General features: G+C 39.8%; 1 protein-coding gene across 6 annotated transcripts in view; it reads right to left on the bottom strand.

The window, feature by feature from the left end:
• NCOA7 (nuclear receptor coactivator 7) overlaps window positions 1–21,677 on the bottom strand; it is an 83,703-nt gene that overhangs the window by 21,569 nt on the left and 40,457 nt on the right. For all 6 annotated transcript variants that reach the window (XM_085575114.1, XM_085575115.1, XM_085575113.1 and 3 more), the window contains 4 exons: window positions 18,707–18,960; window positions 2,404–2,483; window positions 1,515–1,622; window positions 661–759 (listed from right to left, as the gene is read on the bottom strand). In XM_085575114.1, the coding sequence (XP_085431240.1) occupies window positions 661–759; window positions 1,515–1,622; window positions 2,404–2,483; window positions 18,707–18,960 (541 nt within the window). The remainder of the gene's footprint in view (window positions 1–660; window positions 760–1,514; window positions 1,623–2,403; window positions 2,484–18,706; window positions 18,961–21,677) is intronic.

The raw sequence follows: 21,677 nt of genomic DNA, 5'->3' as shown, positions 1-21,677 counted from the left end.
TGCAGATGGCATAGGCGTAAAGTTAAACAATTATTCACTCCAAGCTCCTCTCCACTTTTGATTAGTGATGTATCTGAAATGACTAATTACTTTAATCTCAGCAGATGTTAAAGGCAGCTAAACTGCCTAAAGGTTCTATCTAAAAATTATCATGGCCAGTCACCCTTCTAAAGAAAATGAAAGATCAGCTATGCCAAGGCCTTTCACAAAGATTAAATCCAGCAGTCTTGTCTGAAGGCAAGTCTGTATAAGGGTACCACCACAAGTTAACTAGAAAGAACTGACTGCTCAGACTAAACTAACAGCCTCCCTGCTCAAGGATGCCAGTGCAGGATGAAGGCTCTGGACTACAGAGCAGCACAAAAATCTTCAGTAGGAAACACTAAATTTTTCATATTTAGCTTTCTATTCCTTAAAGATTATGCACTACATTGTTTTTAGTAGTTTTGATGGACTTAGGGCCCAACTGAACTTGTATGGGTTTCCACACTCAGAATTCCTTTAATTTGGAGTATTTTTAAGACAATGGTAAATTTTGTAGTACAGCAAGCTAATTTAACACAAGACATTATAACAAGGCCTGTATACAGCCTTGATTCTCAGCTTCAAAATCAGAAAATATTTTGAGAGTTTAAGACCAGTGAACCATGTTTGACTTACAGGGAGTTTATCATATTCAGCATCTGATGATGAAGGAGAAACAGGAGCACCAGGACTAGAAGACAGCCTTCCAGCACTTGTATCTGGCACAAAGAGAATCTAAATACAAACAGGTATTTAAAAACATTGAGTCAAGAGCTTTAAAAGTTTCTAATACAGCTATGTTGTATTAGAAAGACAACACAATACTGATCACTCATAGCTGCAATGTACACCTTAAAAACATTGAGAAAAATGAAACTTACTTCCTTATTCCAGCTTTTTTCTGCTGGGTATTCTTAGGCAAGTCACACCATCTCTCTGTGCCTCAGTTTCCCTATCTGCAAATCAAGACACTTCGACCTCCTCATGGCCATGAAGCGTTAATCTCCACACTTGCATTTCCAGTCTTGGAAATTTTAGGATTTAGGACTCTCCTAAAAAGTCTCTCTCCATTTATTTCTCATCTTACAGGAGACTGACTCATACCTAACATAATGGCACAAAGGCATTTCAGTTTCTGTCTGTCTCTAATTGTTTAATGCATTACATATTGCATTTATCCAGACTTCCCAATAATCAAACTCCCTTGGAACAACTGAATTATCTTCTTGAGATTCAGAGTCATGTTTAAGCTTTAGTGACAGGACATGAATTACAAGTCAGATATGGCAATTACAAAGCTTTCCCATCACACCAATTCCAAGTAATAATCTACTGAGTTTCACTTTGAGGAAGGGCTTTAAATTACTGTCCATTATCCTTGTATCCATGTACCTGAAAGATATATGTAAGTAGTAAAAAAACTTCTAAATACATAGTGAATAATTATGTTTCTGGTATTTTAAAAAACCCCAGACAAATAAAAGATTTACCTGGCCTGGCACAATTGTCTGCGTGAAAAGCTTATTGAGCTCCACAAGCTTGTTTGGGGTGACGTTGAACTTTAATGCTATGCTGTTTATGGTGTCCTGATTTCCAGCCTGCAGAAAGAGTTGATGACTAAGATACCATACTGAACACAGCACCACACATGAACTAAACCCATTTAACAGACTGTTTGCAGGGATAGACTTGGTAGACATCTATTTAATAGCTTAGGTGATAAGCCAGTATCAAAAGAAAGCACAGAAATATTCTTTCACAATATAGTCGAGAAAATGTAGAGGTGTTATACAGATGTCCCTCTCCTTTTCTCTTAAAACTTTAAAGCAGCACATCTGTATTTACAACTGGTCTGGCAAGGGGGGGAAGGTCATACACTGCAAAGTTCACTACACCTCCAGCAGCCACAGCATGTCAGGCATTTGTGCAGTTCCCAGCTGGGATACCACCTTCCACAGAAGCTCTGTATGGTCACGTGGACAGAGCAGAGCTAGCACATTGCTGCTCTGCTCCAGCTTAAAGAAACAGATCTCCTCAAGCACAGGTCAAACTTATCGTGCTTGATGACTTAAGCAACACTGCAGAATACGAATATTTTTTAGAATAACAAAACCACTGCTTGATTAGAGAGCCATAAGGCAAAAGTAAAAATGGAACTGGCAGCTGCAGGAGGCAGAAATCCTGTGTTGAACAGAGATTCAGGATGTGACCCTAGCTCCCCACATACAGCAGTATTAGAATGGTATCAATGGGGGCAATCCCTATGAAATAAATGCAAACTGAGAAAGAATTAGTGCTTACAGTTTTGTGCTGCTGCCCCCCTCTCAACCCTCAACAACTCCACTTCCAAAAGGCAAGCATGAACACACCAGCACTTACTGTATATTCTATGGTACCATGCGGCTTCTGAGAAACCATCTTCTTCTCTTTCTTTTCATTGCTTTTGTTTTGATTGTCATCTAAAGAGAAAAAAAAATTCAAGTAATTTGAATGTGCAAATTATTACAGCATGTGCAAATTGCAGCTGTGAAGAACAAGAGGACATATTAAAATGCCTATTAGGCCTTAAGATTGAATTGTAAGGGAAGAAAACTTCATCAAGTACATCAGGTTTAGTAATTGTTCCGGAAGTCTGCAGGAGTAATGTATATATGATACCATAGCAATACACAACTGCTCCCGTGGTTTCTTCCGTGATTCCTACACAGCTCAGCTGCTGGATACAAGTACTTTGGACTGTCAGGTGAATATATGTATATCAACTGCCTTGGTACAACCACAACAAACACTGGTTAGTCACCACTTCACAAGTACCTTATATTTAAACACTACTTTAATCTCTGAAGGTAAATGTATGCCAAGGGTCCTGCAAAGCATGCATGTATAGTTGGACAGAGAAAGCAGAAAGTTTGTGCAGAAGACTTTTTCTATCAGCTACAATACACAGAACTCACTGCAGCTGCAGAAAACTTGGACAACCCAAAAGGCACTCGTGATCTGTCAGCACCAGAGCTCTCTACCAGAGCAGGGTAGAGAATTCCAATTCTTACAACAGCAGTGGGTGAGTACAGCCAAGGCTCAAGAAGGATGGAGCTGCCCAGCCAGCCCCAGCCCCACCAGGCTCCCCTCCAAACCCAGAGCCCAGACCCACATACCTGGGGGGGGTGAGGGCAGCATGCAGCCCCAGCTCCAGGAGTGGGGATGGGGTGCCAGGAGGCAATTCATGGCTCTCCCCGCCTGACTGCCTCCAAGCCCTTAGAAAGGACCCACTGCTTCCAGTAGGATGCTGCAGCCTGGATGAAGTGGGGAGAGGCAAGAAGACAAGGCAAGGCTGGGCCCAGCAAAACCAGCAGCCAGGAGCAGGAACACACACAGTCCAGGGAGGACTCCTCCTGGTCCAAGCCAGAGCTCTGGAAGATCAGGGAGGAAAGGACTAGAAATGGCAGCGCAGGGCTTCTGACTTGCATTCAGGCTTTGCTGCAACCTTTGCTATTTCCAGAGAGCAAGAGGCACATAGCAAAAGGAAGGGCGAGGACTCGCCTGCCACACTGTAATGTACACAAGAAACAAGGAGGGGCCAGCCCAGTGTGCTGCACCTGAGCCTTCTGATGGCTCATGTCCGCAGCAAAATGAGTCTTGTGGGGCTGCCTCAGTGTGCTGCTCCCTCAGTCAGAAGAGACTCACAAGAGCCCTGGATATGCATCCAGATGTTACTGCTGGAAAAGTCACCCCCACCTGCCAGGGATGCAGTCATGAGAAGTGCATTGGTTAGGGACACCACAGATAGGGCAACAGAGGCAGAAAGCCTGTAGAAACCAAACACAGTTTAAGTACATGCACATAATGTACATGGTATGAAGGACAGCGGGAGGAAAGGGAAGGTCAGGATGATGCTGGCTTTTCCCTGACAGCATTTTGAAACACAGCATCACTCAGTGATCTCAGACACTTCATGTCTAGGACTGCACACCCACATTGAAACATTTTTAATTAGCTTCCTACTGTGTTTTTCTGACCATTTGTATATTCACCATTGTCACACCACCTTCTGCTGATCAAAGTGAAAGCGGTGTGTAGAGAAACAGGTAATGGCAGCATCAGCAGGGCACAGTATCAAACCATCAGAAACACAATGGCAACATGACAAACAAAAAATCTGACAAATACTGGATGTTTTCTTTATCCATTACCTTAATAAAACTGCCAATATGGCACAACCCTGCCAGCTACTGACTTCGCACTGTTTTGTGCTACCAGGAGATACCACTTCAACTATAATTACAACTACATATCACACATGTAGGCAAAATACCTGAACTTTTTGTGACCTTTCCCTGGAGAAACACAAGAAAGGTAGACCTTTCAGCTAGACTTGGTGTAGCTTAAAGAAGTAGACAAGTTTTCAGATATTTTACCCTTATCTCTGAAACAGTACACAAGGTAGGAAATGGTTAAGAGCAATAATCTCACACTAACTAGACATGCACCAATAAGACCTTGGAGCAATGGGAATAAAAATAAAGTAGGCCAGAGATATGTAGAGACAAAAAAAATATTTTCCTCCTGCAAAATAGGAAAAAGTTTAAGTCTTCATGTAGATGGGAGAAACAATGATATGCAATAAAAGCAATTTCTCTGAAGAGCTTATAATACTTGCTATTAGCTGAACATTTTTTGTTCCAAGGTTTTGTGTTTAAAAGTGAAGAGTTGACCACAGTAGCAACCCCTATGCTACTGTGGCACAAAAAGACCACAAAATAGCAAAACAGACAACTTTCTCTCCTGCAGCTTCCTACCTGGGAGTAGGACGCCTTTGCCTCCCCCTGTCAAATATCAGTACTTCCCACATCCTCCTAATTGCATTGCCTGCTAAATTTGGAGATTAAGAAATACTATCCAGGAAAATGCTATAACCTGTGTAAGATTTTCATAACCTATATATACTGTATTCACAGGAGACATATAATATGCTTTGTTCTTGGTTGACAGAATTGTGAACTTGTTTGTTTAGTAGGGTCCTGAACACAAGCATGGTACAATAGAGAAGAGTGAACTAATTATGCACACATAGTTGAAAACCTCTAACTGCAAAACAAGAAAAAGAGAAGTTTGATAGACAAGCTCAGTTTAGAGGAAACAAAATACCATGGGTTTTTGTCAATAAATGTTAATAAATACTAAAGTTGAACAATTAGACAATTTTCTTTCACACCCATGTGAAAGAATATGTGTTGTCTAGTCTGTTTAGCTGCAGGCTAAAAGAAGCAGTCACAGTCTGTGAATTTGTCTCCTGAAACCAAAATCTGACATTTTGTGTTTGGATACTTTTTTTCTTCTACTTCCTATGCCCCCATTTTTCTTTCTATCCCAGCAACAAAGGGTTGAGAACACCGTCCATACATTATGCCTTATGACTAGACAGGTTTGGGCAATTCAAAACAACATCCTAATTATTTGAATAGCTATTATTTGAATTCATAACTAGTCTATGTTTTTCATTGTGCATATAAAGACTTAAAATCATGAATTAAAAATTCAGACCTTCAGAAGAAAAAATTACCATGAGCCCATTAAACCTGACAGGAACTGCTAAGCCCACATACCGCTCATGTGGCAAGGCCGAGATCACAAACAGGGCTCTACATGAACGATTTACAGCAGAGTGACTGGCAAGCCTGGCAAAGTAAACACACCACAATGTACTGTCTCTCCAGTTCCCCTTATCTCCCATTTCTCCTCCAGGAAGCCAAACGTTTTCTGACATGATCTGAAGGCAGGAAGCTCTTGTATAGCCACAAAGGCACCCACAGCACACACAGGCACGATGGAAGCCTCAGGAACCACATTTCTTTCAGTCAGAACTAGATGAAGAGCTCCACAGGCTTTAAACAACTGCCTTTGGCTACTTTTTGAACTTGAACATTTTGCTTAGTGGTGAAATGACTCACGGTTCTGCCTCCCAAATTTTCCTGCACTGCATGTACATTGGAGATGGGATTGCACATCCATGAGAAGTGACTAGGTGTTAATGCAAATTTGATCACACTGCATTTTTTGGCAAAAGGCAGAGTGGGTGGACTGAACCTCTCTGTGGTTTTGGGAAACTTGTAAATTGGGAATTATGTAAAAATAGTAAAATAATGAGTGAGAAGAAGAATGCCAAGTGAGAACAGGCAAGAAAATACAGGCTTACTGAAAACAGACAGGTCTAGAATGGGAATTTTTCTTCCTGTAATTATATATTTGTATCTCAGTTTCCTGGCAGACTCTTGACATTTCATTTAGCAGTGTTATAGGAAACCTTATAAAAAAGAGTTACCTAACAGTAATTTGGAAACCAACTACTGAAGGAGTATGATAAAGAGGTCAGTTTATCACCCAGAAGACCTTGACACATGATAGGAGAATTACACCTCTGCAACTGTGTAAATAGCTCTGTAAGTAGATAGAGTAGGTCAAGGAGCATCAGGAGTCTCCTGGGCTGCCCACATGGAGCACAGGACATCACCACTGCAGGATGATGCCATCACCACCACTGCTGCCCAGCCCAGACGAGTGTGAGATGTGGCAGTGCTGGCAGTAACAGCTGAACCCACCGGGCAGGTCCCGAGCCACCCATCAGCCTCACAGCTGGCAGTGCTAGCAGGAATGCAGAAGCAAATAAGGGGACAAAGGACTGACTGCTTTCCACACCTGGCAAACAAACTCAGTAGCCTGAGAGGGTAGAGGCAATGGCACACTTGGTGCAAAAGTCCATTTTACTCATTAATTTCTGTCTTACCAAAGATTTAGGCCACATGTCAGTAGGGAAATCTTTCCCCTGATTAGCCCCAAAACCACAGATTTCCCAGAGACACACCATTCACTGAACTGTTCTGTTCTTTCAAGAGCTCCGCACCATTTCTATGCCAATGAACACCACGCTAACATGTGCTCATAAAGCAGTGCTTCCCTTCTTGTACTTCATACTTTACTGAACATCCTAATTAATGCCATTTTAAGGGTGAACAAATAGTCACCTTCTGCATACCATTCATGATGTCACAGATTTCCAGTATCTTTTCTTTTTTTTCCAACTGACTAATACTGATACTGATACTTGCGACTCTCCTATTTATCTGATCACACAGGCTGCCCTTCTTGCTAGCTTTTCTTCTCCTACTACATCCTTTTTGAGTTGGAGGAAGTGAAACCAAACACAGATTTTAAGTTATGAAAAAAACAATAACACTTGCTGGTGACAGAAAAGAGGGTTTCCTTAAACATGTATAATGCTAGTCATTTTTCCACATTACATACTAGTCATTTTTCCACACTGCTCAGTATGTCACTGCTGTTTCAGGACATTCCAGTCCCACATCGCTATTACAGATTTGTTAGAAGCAATAAAATTATATTACTACAGTCTAGCCAAGCACCAGGACAAAGGAGTGAAAACCTACAGGTAGCTTAAAAGAATCTGAAACAATACATTCAGGGAAGAACAGTTATCCCTCAGAATAACCTAATCAGGGTACTGATAAGAAATTAAACAAACAAGGCTTCCTGGGGTAGCTTCCTTATCAGTGAATGAGTCCTGATATCAATTATGGTGACAGAGATGGAGTCCAGTAAGTATCACTTAAGTGATTCTACACACAGAGATCTCAAGAATATGAAAGACCTGCTTGGGACAATAGAGGGGGAAGACAAATCAGTTTATCAGAACAATTTTTTCCATTCCTACTTTCTACCCTGACATTTTAGTAACTTTCAGCAATTCTGCTATGGGGAAAGTTGTGTATAGGATGATGTAATTGTGATTTAAAGCATCTTTTTGGCTTTTCTCATGACTCTCAAAGTGATGAGCTGAACAGCATTCACATTAAAATTACTAGTTTTAAATAAAAAGTCTTTCTTTCAGCTTCTGTCAAGTGTGTGTGAACCCCACCACCACAGGGGCCAGATTCCTGGTTTGGGACACCTTCTATGCACTCTGATGTTTCAGCTGCAGCAGCCTCTGGGAAAGACACCCCAGCCCCATTCCCTCTTTTAGCCAGCTGCAGCTGCAGCAGTTAGGGGGCGTATAAAAACGTTTTTTGGACATCTGATCAGACCTCTTTCCCTGAAGTAAACCATCAAGTTAGACAGAAACACTCCCTACTGAGATCTGGATAGTGTATTGCTACCATGTTAAAAGAGAAATAAAGAAATCACTACACTTTCTCAGACACTCAGGCATCTGTTTTTCTTTTCTGCTTCCCACTTTCCCCAGAGTCTCCTGACAGACAAGCCCTCACCTTTACTTCTCCCTATTTTTACTCTACTGAATCCTATCAGTTGGCTTCCTCCTTTGCTACTGCTGAAGAAACTTGAAACAAAAGGACAGCTGTCATCCATCACAACCACACTTGTGCTCCTTCATTAGTGAGACTTCTCCTATCACAGGAACATCACAATTCCCTGATCAGTAAAAATCCAGACATATGATTCTGAAATATCTGCGCCTTTAACAACTTTTCTCTAGTTTCAATAAAAACTGATTGTCCACTAATTATTTTCAATAAAAACTGATTGTCCACTAATTATTTTCCAAGCAAGTATTTCAAAGGAATAAAGAGATCACCAGAAGGTAGTAACTCCCTCTGCCATTAGGCATTTTTAGGCACACTTCAATAAAAATTTGACTACTGATATTCATGCAATATTCACATACTGCAGCTTCTACACAAAAAACTGCAAATATTTAAGGAACTTAAATTTCCTCTTTACTTACTTCATGCCCAAGAAGTGGCTTTAGCTCCTTTGTGGTCTGACAGCATTACTTGTGAAACCTATTCAGGAACATGTCAGCATCTAAACTCATCTTTCACTAAAGTATCACCATGAAATTTCTGACTATCCAGTACATTAGGTATTCAAGGACAATTACAGAGTGAGGTAAATCAGCCTGTCAACAAATCAGGGCTGAGGGAAGGAATGCTCAGGCATCACAAGAGAAAATATGGACATTTTAGAAAACTGTTAAAACTACACATGCTCGTTTTCTTCATTTATTTTGCTGCTTGAACACACCACAGCTTGCCTGGGAAGGCTGTGCCATGTAAGTCAACCAGGACAATGTCTCCCACAATCAAGTACTGCACTATTCTGTCTACTGATTGGTGTTTATAAGGTCATAGGCTGAAAGGAGAGACAAAAATCACAGAGATTCTAAAGATACAGGACACATGCCCTGTTTTCGTGTCTGGAGATGACATCAGCATCTGATGTGCTGCTGACTGTCATCACTTTATCACACAGATCCACAGAAGCCATAGAAAAGAGCAACTCGGTTTATACAAGCTACTACTGTTGGATCCCAAGCGTGACCCAACAAGTTGCAACAGAGACATCGCAATAGAGTGAGAAGATATTAGGAAATGTCAGTAGAGAAAGTGGGGAGTGAAGGTGTTACACAATCAAAAAAATGTGGCTTAACTTTTTATTATTATTTAAATGCACATGAAGGAAGTGCTGTTTTTCAGAGCACTTATACTAACTTTCAACAGTGTTTTTCAAGCACAATATTGGAACTTGGTGAAGAAGAGAAATTAAAAGCCTGCCTTAAGGATACCAGGTCTGAGTTATGCATACACCCTAAAAATTACTACCTCATGCCTCTGCTTGGAGACCAAAAGATCTGCAACATGATTTCAAATGCATTATATTGTGCTTCTTACATACTTATGAATGGCTTATGAATATTCCTGTCTTAGAGAAGAATGTCTGAAACTAAGATGAGAATATTCTGCCTGTTCTCTGAGGGCAGAAATCCCAAGAGAGCTATGGTGAGTCACTGGGAATGGGAGAGAGCTGATACATGGGAGTGCTGCAGAGGACTGCTCCACAGGCTCTCAGGGTACAGATTTTGGAAGCCTGGCTAGGGGAGGAGGCAAAGGATCCAATCTGCCTGGTTGATAGCCCTCCCAGGAAACATGGAAGAGAAAGACCAGTGAGAGTCCAACTCTTTATCCCAGCACAGGATACACCACCAAGACAACCTCTGAAGAGCTGTACGAGCCCTGCGGGAACTCAAGACTAACGTCACAGGGCACCAGTGCTCAGCAAGCACAAGACTCAGCAGGCAGCTGGCACAATCTAGGAAAGCCAGACTACCCCAGGCATGATGAGCCAGTGGATCCTGGAAGTGATGAACTTACTAACCACAAAGATATATTTCCTTTCATTATCCCTGGCAGAAATATGACAAATCTTTTTATTAATTATCCTAACATGCTTCCATTTCATCTCTTGCACAGGCACACCTGTCACAGTCTCACCATGAGCTAGGAGACCAATCACTCCATACCCTTCCTCTCTTCCTCTGGGACCACTTTTAAGAGATGTTAAGTGAATCTGAGCTTAAATATACATAAAGAACGTAAGTGCTCACTCTTTCTGAAAATTTAGGCCTTGGGAAAACAGGCAGCCCTTGGAAACACACCTGGGTCTTTCAGCAGTGAGGTCAGTTTTAGCTAACTAAACACAACCTGATCTGACCTTTCCAGAATAAATCACAAGATGTCACTGCCTTAAATCTTACTTTGAGTTATTGCTATAGTGGAATGTAACTTCGTAAAATAGCAAATCCTGATATTTTTTCCCCCATGACAGAAACACCACTTTTTAATTTTCTGCCTCAATAATTTATGCCACTGTTAAAAAGGTATTCCTGATTTCTAATCTCCACTTGTTTCTCTCCATGTCCTGGTCTGCTGAGCCTGTCAAAGCTTTTTGCCATGATATTTCAATTACACAATTAACTTAGGATAATATTCTTGGGTTTTTTCTCACTCAAGAAGAGTTATAACCAAAGTAGTCTCTCACAACTCCCTCTAGCCTCCAACATTTTCCTTCTTCCCTGAGCTGTGCTAAACACAACTCGCAGAAAAACAAGTCAGAGAACCCAAATTAAGAGTAGAAACATCCCCTGTTCCAGCATCCTGGATCCTGGAGGTCCAGAGAAGGCTAATAAGGACAAAGCAAAGCCATTAAACAGCTGACATGTAAAGAATTCTGAAAATCTTCACTCTTGAAAGGAAACTATGGAAGAAAGATATTTTATAGAGAGAAAAGAACAAACAAAAACTCAACCAACCAGCTAGGAAATACCAAAGAAATGCGCAAGAAAAATCATAGGAGTCTTGGAGATGGTGAGTAGGGATTGACAATTCAGTTTCTTATACAAGAACCCATCGCCACCCAACAAAGCCAGCAGAAGCAAATTGCTCTTCAAGAAAAGAGCAGCAAACCTGTGCAATCTTCACTAAAAGATACTGCAGAAACATGCACAGGCCCAAGGAAAGGCAAGATAAGTATATGGCAGAGCACCCTAAATACATGAACTATGAGCAGCTCAGAAGAGGACAGCAGTGCCATAATCTTCTCCAGACATCCAGGTGTGGCTCTTGCGGGAGAGCATACGGTACACTAAATTGGCTCTGGTCTGAAATGGGCTTTCCTACTGCCCCTCTAGCACTTCTTCCCCCTGGAATCAGACATACCACAAGGCTTGGACACAGCGGTTCAGCAGCAGTCAGAGTGTCATACTGCCATTTTACTCACATAAAACTTTCAAGTACCTGTAGGATTTTTTTGCTTGTAAAATGATGCTTTCCAAGTTTATGGTCAGGTAAATAGGCACATCAAGTACCCCAAGTAATTTTTCATGGTTAACAAGAAATTCATCCTGGAAAGCTTTGTTCTACAACCTCCCTGTAATCTGCCTGTACTCAAATTACCACTCAATTAACGTAACTCAGCATTGGTAACTTGTGATGGGCACTTTCCCCCCCTCACCTATAAAGTGTTGAATCACACAGAAAGCTACTGACCCCTTCAGAGCTAAACACACTTGGTCATCCTACCAGAGGGACCTACCATCCAAACCTTAAACTTGAGACATTCTAGAATATAAACTCAAGGGCACACAAAATACTAGTACATGACATCAGCAATGTGATGTTTACAAATGCAATTTGCCTTGATTGACTATTCAAAAATTAAATAAGGAACATAAAAATTTTGTATCAACCTTTTTTAATGGCTTACTGAAAAAAAAAACCACATCAGTTACCACAAATTCATCAATAAACTGTCAGGACTCCTATGTGAAAAACAGTTCTGTCAATTAAAAAAAAATGTGTCTGTTAAGCTACTGTTCACCTCCATTTCTAACTGAGTAGAGAAAATCACACCACAATATATAGATAGATCAATTTTCCTTCTCTGGCCTTTCATCTTACTTGGTGTTAGAAGTACCAGAAAATTACTGAAAATTCAACTGCTAGTGTCACATACTGAACTAAAATGATTTTTAGTTTCTTTTTTATTTTTAACACAGGTAAGACATCTCTTATTTTTTTACGTTCCTGGACAGTGTTCATGTTCTGTCCTTTACTTTCCCATTCAATTCCCTTGCTTCCTACTTGAAATATACATTAGATTACTGACTATCAGCAGGTGAGTTTACAAGCTTGTTTTATAGATCCATATGGCTTCATTTCCTTCTAACAGCTAACTTAAAAACAGCTCAGTCTTCTGTCTCAAGATTAGGTGGGATTAGCTCATTTGCTTTGAGTATGGTGCTAATAATGCCAAGGTTGTGTTGATGGGCAATACCTACCTATTACATACAAAACATCAAGTTTCATCTATTTGCATCTTTTACTTAGTTTAACAACAAACAAAAGATTATCCACCAAGATGAGAATTTGAAGTGGACACCATGTGTGGGGAGCTTGCCCAGTATTAATATTTCCACACAAATTTTCAGAACTTAAATGCTAACAACATTATTAATGGCACTTACTTCTCAGATTGAATTCTCCTGCCTATGGACATGGAATCCCTTCTCTGAGCAACTGTTTCTAGCAAACATATGTTAACAGCACAGCTTCAATATAACCTGGTGGCCTTAACATTGATCCTCTGGGATTCAAGACCATTTGTTCTCATTCCAAAACAAGTCACCTGAAAACAGCTGCCTTTCAGTCATTTGTCCACTTTATTATTTCCACATGGTTTCTATAACCAGTGCTAATAAACCAGCTTCCTGAAGCTTCCCAACCAGCCACCACCTAGTCAGTACCTTCATTTTACCCTCATATGCAAGTTATTCCAATCCCCTTTGTATTCTACACAGGCAATTATAACCAAATTGACATCTTCCTATGCTTCATTTTTATTTGAGATCTTCATTCTGAAAGAAACTTATTATTAGCATTTTCACCCCTCCTTATATCCACAGTCATTTTTGGGCTGAAGCAACAACACTAAGGCAAGGTCACAGAACCTGAGAAAATTTAGACCTTGTTCTAGCTCCTGTACTAAGCAACTTAACACAACACAGAGTAGCCCACTTTGTAAATCAGTTGGATTACTTAGAATAGAAAGTACTTTGCTACCTGAATAGGGCTGACCAAATCAAGCCCCCAGAGATTAGGGCTGATTACAGTTAGCTAGCTACAAATAAAAATTTATATGGATTTTCTCTTTTTTTTTTCTTTTGCACTATTTTTCTTTTTTTATGAGTAGCACCTTAATTAGGTCCTCAGCTGCATCTTACTGTTCTGTACCAGGTAATACAGAAGACAAAACCAGGACTCAGAAGCAGAAGGAAGTTTCCATTTTTAATTCAATATATATTGAAAAGTCCACTTCAGATTAAACCTACTTAGCAGATGACCGAACTATTATGTGATGTGTGTTCAGAAAATGTCCCACTATTTCATTACATTTAAATTCTCTATTAATTTTCACTGCATTGCAAGAAACTTTTATCTTTGAAACTAAGTACTTCTGGTATCACGGGAGCTGCCTCTGCTGTTTTTGTGCCAGTCAGGGCCAATCTTACCACATAATGAGTAATCAAAATTGTTATGCCCTCTCTGGTTTACTTACTAAAATTTGTTCTTGGTCATTTACCCAGAACAATCAGAGGCTTGGTAACTTCCAATGGTCATTTACCCAGGATATTCAGAGGAGCACACATGCTGCACTGCTCCTGCATCACTCCCTGCTCAAAGGATGGCAGGGAGGACAAGTCAAAAAAAAGGCATCTGCTTTCTGCCCCTAGGGTGATACTCTGGCACCTCCTGCTCAACATGTGATATACTCTCTCATTAAATGGACATATAATACTTTCCTTCTCGTGGTGTTTAGGGGTCCTGCTTGTTTTGATGTAAATCAGAGCTACACTAAGAGAGGCTTTTGTTACTCTCACCTCCCACTCCTGCAGAAATTGAACACCACACAGTGAATGGCTTTATGATTACAGAGCAGAATGATAAGCTAGTCAACTGGATTTTATGTTATTGAGTTATTTACAAAAGTAACTCTGTGATATGGGACAAGCCAGCTAAACCAAACTTTTCTATTACAGATTCCTTAATGGAGCCCAATTCCTCACATATGTTGCATGCTTAGGTTTTCAAGCAAAATCAATGGAATCTAGGAATATTATGTATATCTGATAGAAACACACATTATATCATGCTGGAATAAATATATGGATGAAATTCAGTGTGTTTTTTGACCACTGTTACACTGCTTGCTTTCAGAAACTCACACTTTTACCTGCCTCAGTGTCTTCAGTGGTACAACACAAATGTTTTCATCCAGTTCAGCAACTCCTGACAGGAATTGGGATTTCCTAATATTTCAATAAAAACAGGCTTCCCAGAGACAGCATGTCAAAACCATAAAGCCAAGCTGCAAACAACAGGTCAGCTGGGTTATCCCAAGAAGAAGGGGAGAGCATCCTGGGCACCAAGTACAGCATTTAGAGCACCTACACAACCATTGTACTGTGCCAGAGAGACATACCCTCGGAAGTCTGAGAGCTGTTTACTGCAGCAATGACAGCAGAAAGAGTGAGACAAAGTTAAAAAGCAGATTATCACATAAGCCAAAAAATATAGAAAAAGTAGTGTTATTTCCATTGATCTTCAGGAAAAACAAGAAGTATTAGCATCTCCATTGTTTCAAGGCAAGAGAACAAGGGCTGTGTCTGCAAGGCAATGTATTATAGGACGAGATTTGGAGACTGAATGTTGCAAACTGTTAAAGAACTACAGACCCACTGAAGAACAGTGCAAGTGCTAAGAGGAAAGGAAGCTATGAGGCTACACTGGAGAAAATTTCTGGCAGTAGGACCTATTCAGCACTTAGCAGTGCCTCAAGAAAAATGCTCATTCTTGTATACCATCAGGTTATCTGTAAGGGTGCCATCACAGTGCAAGCCGATATGATGTGCTGAACAGTCTTGGCTGGGAGAGGGATGCTGGAGGATCCCTTCCTAGAGGATGCCCCAGTCGCACCGCCGCCTCCTCCTCGGCTCGGCGGCGCCACCCGCCGGCTGCCGGCATCAACACAACAACGCACCTGGATGCAGGAGAGGAGCTCCTCGCTGCACTGCTGCGCTTCCACCTTCCTCAAATAATCCAAGTCTTTTAACCACTATCTCTAATACAAAGATTGGCCTGGATAACCACCTCCAGTTCTGCACAGCCTTCAGAAGTTGTGTTAGTCCTTCCACCGGTTAAGAGGAATTTACTGAGTCAACAAAATCCTACTGACAGCATTGGTGCCTGTAAGAATCTAATAAAAAGCTATTAAAATCTATTAAAAAGCACAGCACTGAAAGTGGGAGTCAGGATGTCACTGCATTTGCAAATTCAAAAAGGCAAACACATTCACAAGCCTCTAATGAAGGGACATGGTGTGCAAGGAACAAGTTATAATGAGATGTTATGTTCCTTCCCCCATCTTTTAGAACAATAAATAAAGAAGGATTTCTTGTCCTGTAAAATATGAAAGGGAGATTATTCAGAAGACAGTGGTCTTCATTCTGTCAGACTGACAGACACAACTCCTCTGGATTCAAATCATCTAATGACAGATCCTCCATTAATCCACAAAGCTTGGTTGTATCATGGGAATATGCAAGGCTTTTGCTACATTTAATAAATTTTCCTTCTGAGGAAAGTTAAACATTTTGACAAAGCCTTTAGGGAAAAAAAGAAGTAATTCCTGTAGGGAATTTAGCATTTAGGGGAAAAAGAAGTAATTTCATTAAGTTAGAATTATAGAAACTGTTTAAAGTTGAAAGGGACCTTAAAGATCATCTAGCTCCAAGCCCCCTGCTGTGTTCTAGACATTGGTCAAAGCTGGATAGTTGGGTAGAAAGGGACACCAAGACTCCGAAAACCTTCAGAAAACATGAATAGAAAAATGGTTAGCAGAGAGAGTGCATGTGTTTTAGTCAGAGCACTTCCAAAACATCTATAATGGGACAAGTCATAGGGGGAAAAAAGACAGGGAAGGGGAGAGAGGGAAATGAGTTATATGTATCCCTGACATTAAATAATTAAGACACACGTATATGCATGGATAATCCCTCTCAGACACTTTCATATGAAAGTATATCAACAATAAAAAGATAAAATAATTTCAGATTTGGCAGTACATTCCCACCACTGCAGCTGACACATCTTCCAGCAGAGAATTGCTGAATGCACACCTGGCAGAAATCAGTTCAGCGAGACAGATGGGTTTGTCCTCTGCCATGCCATATGCAGGTAAAAGACAAACTACTTAAACAATGCCAGTTCTTTCAGACGGCTATGGGTGTGCTGACAGCTCTCAGAAACTACTCAGGATGTTGGCAAAGATGGCAGCTTTCTGTAGTAACAAACAGCTGAGCAGGTAACCGTGTGAGCTATAGCTGCAGTGGGTGAAGGCAGTATAAGCCATGTAGCCCAGTGCCATGGCAACTAACAATTCTACTGCAAAGACTTCATTCTGAAAGTTGCATATGGAGCTACTGCAGTTGTTTCACAATCAACTCTTTTCTGCCTCTATTTAAACTTTCACTTCTGCAATTTGGTGCTCTGGTTGGTAAAAGCCTTTAGGAACAACCAAAAAGAAGGCATTTTAACAAGGAGAAGGTCTTTATCTCTCTGGATTTTGCCAGTTGGGTCTGTGCTCAGCTCAACAGCAGCATGAAATTATTTCTCAACAGAAATTCTATATTTCTGCAGAACCCAGAAACTCTGCACACCTACATGATGATCAGTAGCATTTCAAGTCACCTTGTAATGATGCCAGTTCACATGAAACCAAGGAACACTTACAAAACAGATGTAAGTAAAACCCGAGATTGTACTGACTGCTAGATCACAAGCCAAAGACATCTTTGCATTCTCCTTAGCTAACAGTGCCACATTCTTCAGTGACAGGGAGTGATCCCATTGCCCCTCATCTCACCATCCCAAGTGCCAACTATTACAGAATTTTTAGTTTAACTCCTGAAAAACTTGAGAAATAAAATTCAGCTACTTCACAAACCCCTAAATTCCTCTAGGTACAAAGCAACAAGTGCTTCTAGCAGAAGCACTTTACTAGGAATGAAGCAGAAGTTTATACTTGTGTGTATTTAGAGTTTTTTTGTTTTTTTTTTTTATCAGCATACTACCAAAGCAGAAAGAATGTTCAGGTTTGTTCATTAGCAGCTCTCCAGTTTTCTTTTTTCAGAGTTTATTTCCAGAACAGGGTGGTCAGAACTTCAGACAGAGAGAAAAAGTTCTTTTAGTTTTCAAATTATTGATCTCATCACATTCAAATCTGCTAAAAGTTACAACCTTATCAGGAAATCACTGTAAATCATTGAGCTAGCCAGGAAGCATTAGTCCAGGGTTTATCTTCCTTATGGCAAGGATACTGCCTCATAAAAGGCACTCTTCAGTTGTGGGCTAGTCTGCACAACCACTCAACATGTAACATTATCACTGTAGATTTCTTTTTTTTATCTTAAAGAGGACTTCTCCTTAGGAGTCAGCATCCAGGCACACACTGTGAACAGTAAAGAAGTTTGCTTTGAGGATAGCCAGTTTTCTGTTCCATTCCTTCTCATTGGGAAAGGATTCCTTACAAGATGGAACCAAAGTTCTCCAAATCTAAGAATTCATTCCAATAAAATGCCAAGACAAAATCTGGAATGAGAAGTATTTAATAAATCATATCCAAAATCAATTCAGAGTATCCAACAAATTACAATGGAGGATTGCAAACTGATGTGTATATGACTCATCTCATATTAATGCATAATTATTTTTTTTTCTGAAGTACTTGCAAAAACATCTAAAAAGGAATTTATAATTCATTTACTTAGATAGCTGTGGGGGGTGAGGGGGAAACAAGCTATCACACAAGCCCTTTGACATCCTGTTTAAAAATATATAGTTAATTTACTTACTTACTCGCACTTCAACAGACCAACATGAATATGAATTAAGACCGAAGCCTTAAACAGTATACATCAATTTATGAAAGAAACAGCCCTGCCAAAAAAACTGAACCCCATAAAACATTGAAGATTAATCTTAAAAACAACTAAAATAAAATGCAATAATAAACTAACTACTGCCTATAGCAACACTGAGTTTTAGAACTGAGAAAAAAGATATAGTTATTTTTTGTAAGAATGCAAGGTTTAAGTTAGTATCAGATATTTTGAACCATATAATTCTATTTGCTTTTATAGGAAGGATATCCAAAGTTAATGATCCTTTTAAGAAGGCCTACAGAATATGAGAAAAATACATTAGCAAGCTATCAAAACAAATATATTTTAATATACTACAGGATTGATTTAACTCACCAGTACTATAGTATCTTTTAAGTTCTGTGCGTCTGATGTCTTTCAGTTGATTGTACTTTTTCTTTTTCTTATCCTTGTCTGGAGCAGTTTCCTTTTCCCCAGGAAATTTACAGTTGTCTTCAGAGGAACTGATTTGCTCCAAAATAACTTTACTTTCATCATCTTTCTCAGAAGGTGTTGTGGAGACAGGAGATCCAGGGGAATTGGCAGAGACAGTCTCAGTGGTTTGTTTGACTTGTCTTTTCTTTTTCAAACTGTGTATGAAGAAAAGAAACCCACATTAAGATTTAGCCAACCTCTATTGAGAAGTTAACTCACTTTCTAAATTAATTTTTTAAAAATTAATTTAATATCAGAATTCCTTACAACCCTTTAAAAATTACACACTTGGCATCAGTAAGTTGGTAACTAAGATGATCCTACCTTATACTCTTTCTTCCATTATATCATAACCTCAAGGATACCTTCTTAAGAGTAATGAAAAAGGTAGTAAAGTTTTTACTCTTGTTTACTGAGGAGAAGGAACAGGGAAAAACAAACAAACAAACCATCGAAAAGCTGGGGGTTTTTAAAAGGACGATACATCTTAATGTAAAAATAAGACACTGAATTCATGTTTTCAGCATGAAGCTTGGTATAAAATAAAACCTCAGATCACAATGTACTGCAACACAACAGCCAACAATTCCACAGTCCACTGCTCCTGCTTTATAAAACCATCTGTTCTCTTATAAACTTGTTAATTTTTTTTTCCATTTTGTCCAAGCTTATCTCCTAGAGCCCATTCATGCTACTCCACAGCTGTTCTGGCACAACCCACACTAGGCTGGTATTCCAAGTGTCACCCAGCCTTATCAACATGGCCACAAACTGCTTGTGCCAGAACATTTTCCAGCTGCCTAGGTTTCTTCTGAGAGAAATCTTAATGAGCTGCCTATAGATCTTCCAACTTATTACTATAGCAACAAGAGTATTTTCTTTTTAGGAGACTCCTTACAGCAAGATCAAGTGAGAAAGATGCTTCAGGAATCAGAACACAGAATTTTCTGCTCAAATCTGTAGCACTGAGTTTGCTTAGAGAGAGCCAAGACTGACTTTAGAGGTTGAGGGTCACTGCCACTAAAATAGCTCCCAGTTAATCACTGACTCATACCATCCAAAATGAAAAACTAATCTACCTAATGCTCCTTCTCTTCAGTACATTAACTTCTTTGTTACAAGGTACCTAAGGGAGTGAGTAGTATACTTATCTTATTGATGCCAAAAACGGTTGTTTTGTGCACAGGAAGAATTATACATAGAAAATGCAGACAATCAGTGAGTCACCACAAATGGGAAAAGGTCACATGAGCTCACAGTAGTAATTTATGTAAGTGAAAACTTAATACATGAAATTATTAATATAATGCAAGAATTTCAGAGATTCTTTCTTCCACCTTTCGTGTTTATATGCTTTTCATGTATTCTTTTAGATTACACATAAAATACATACACAGAGCAATTGCAAATTTCAGGCTATATACCTTTTTTTAAAAAATAAAATACAGAAACCATTTCCAAGTTTGGAATGTTTAGACTGAGAAGGGTCAGTTTCTCAGTCTACATGTGACCAACACTTTCCTGTGAAACACTTCAAAATACAACAGTATTGTTTGTGTTACAAATGGTGTCTATCACACATGTATGTATACATATTTCTTTCATGCTTCCCAAAATAGGAAGATTCACATCCTGCAGCCCACCCAATGAGGATGCTGTGTTCCCTATTCATTCAAACCCCCAGATCTGTAAAACAACCAGCAGTAATAGCTCATGCTCTGCCCAGCAAGAGACAGTCACATGAAATTTATGGATTCAGTCCTGACTACATATGAAAACACCACACAGGGATTTAGAAAAGATAAAAGTGACTACATCTATATAACAAATGAAGTGTTTAAACTGTTACACTAAACTAATTAAAATTTGCATATGAAAAGGAGGCTTATTTTTAACTAGAAAGCCACAGCCCTTATAAAAGGCTGCTGTAGCACTCACAAAACATTACAAACACTTTGCATGTACAATGTGTATATTTAGCTTTGGTGTAAATCTTGGCAACACAGCCCTCTATGCTGAAATGGCATATTCCTAACATGGCTATAACCAATTACAGACTTCTAAATGAGCCACATTCCTGATTTTTGACTCCAGTGACTCAATGACCTTCCTTTGTGTGTGCATATCACAGGATACCCAAATCATCTGCTTCAGTAGATAACAAGCAAGCATCCACTGGTACCCCATTTCTACTCACACTGCAGCAGAGACTTGTCTTCAGATTCACAGTCTATTTGTTTTGATCACAAACTCTGTTTAGTAAGTTTTCTGTAGTATGAATGTAGTATCTCAAAACAACAGGAGAGCCACTAGTGGAAACATAGAACCCTTTCTGGCAGGGGGAAGAAAAGAATAAACAGTAAAACCTCTGTAGAGGTCAACAGTCCTTGTGACAATACTAACAGCTTCTGTCAGTATTTTCCTTAAAACATTTTCATTTGAACTGGAGTTTTCAAAGATGCCCCTGGCAACTTTTAGACTGAAGAGCTAAAACAGAACTGGCCCATTAGCAATAGAAAAAAGGAAAGCAGAAATGAGAGTCTGAATTGATTCACTGCAATGCAAACTGACTGGTTCTTGTCCTCAGTGTTTAATCCTGCTGCATTCCTACTCCCACAGCACACTGGGGGCTCATTACACAATGTACAGCATCCCCAGCCACAGCTGCTGCTGCTGTGAATGGACAATGCCACAGGTACTACAGGCACAAGTGATCAAGAATCTGGGCACTCCATAATTTTTACTCCATTGCTGCGGTAGGTATCAGATTTCAGTTGGTGCCAAGCTTACTCCTCCTGCCCACTGCTCTGTTTCAAGGCCATGACCATCCAACTCCAAAAGTGCTAACCTTGGCACTAGGAAAAAAGACTAA

Source organism: Lonchura striata, chromosome 3, assembly GCF_050655825.1.
Source record: "Lonchura striata isolate lonStrDom1 chromosome 3, ASM5065582v1, whole genome shotgun sequence".
Taxonomy (NCBI): Eukaryota; Metazoa; Chordata; class Aves; order Passeriformes; family Estrildidae; genus Lonchura; species Lonchura striata.
Note: the sequence above shows the minus strand (reverse complement) of the source record. Positions and strands in the feature narration are given on the sequence as shown.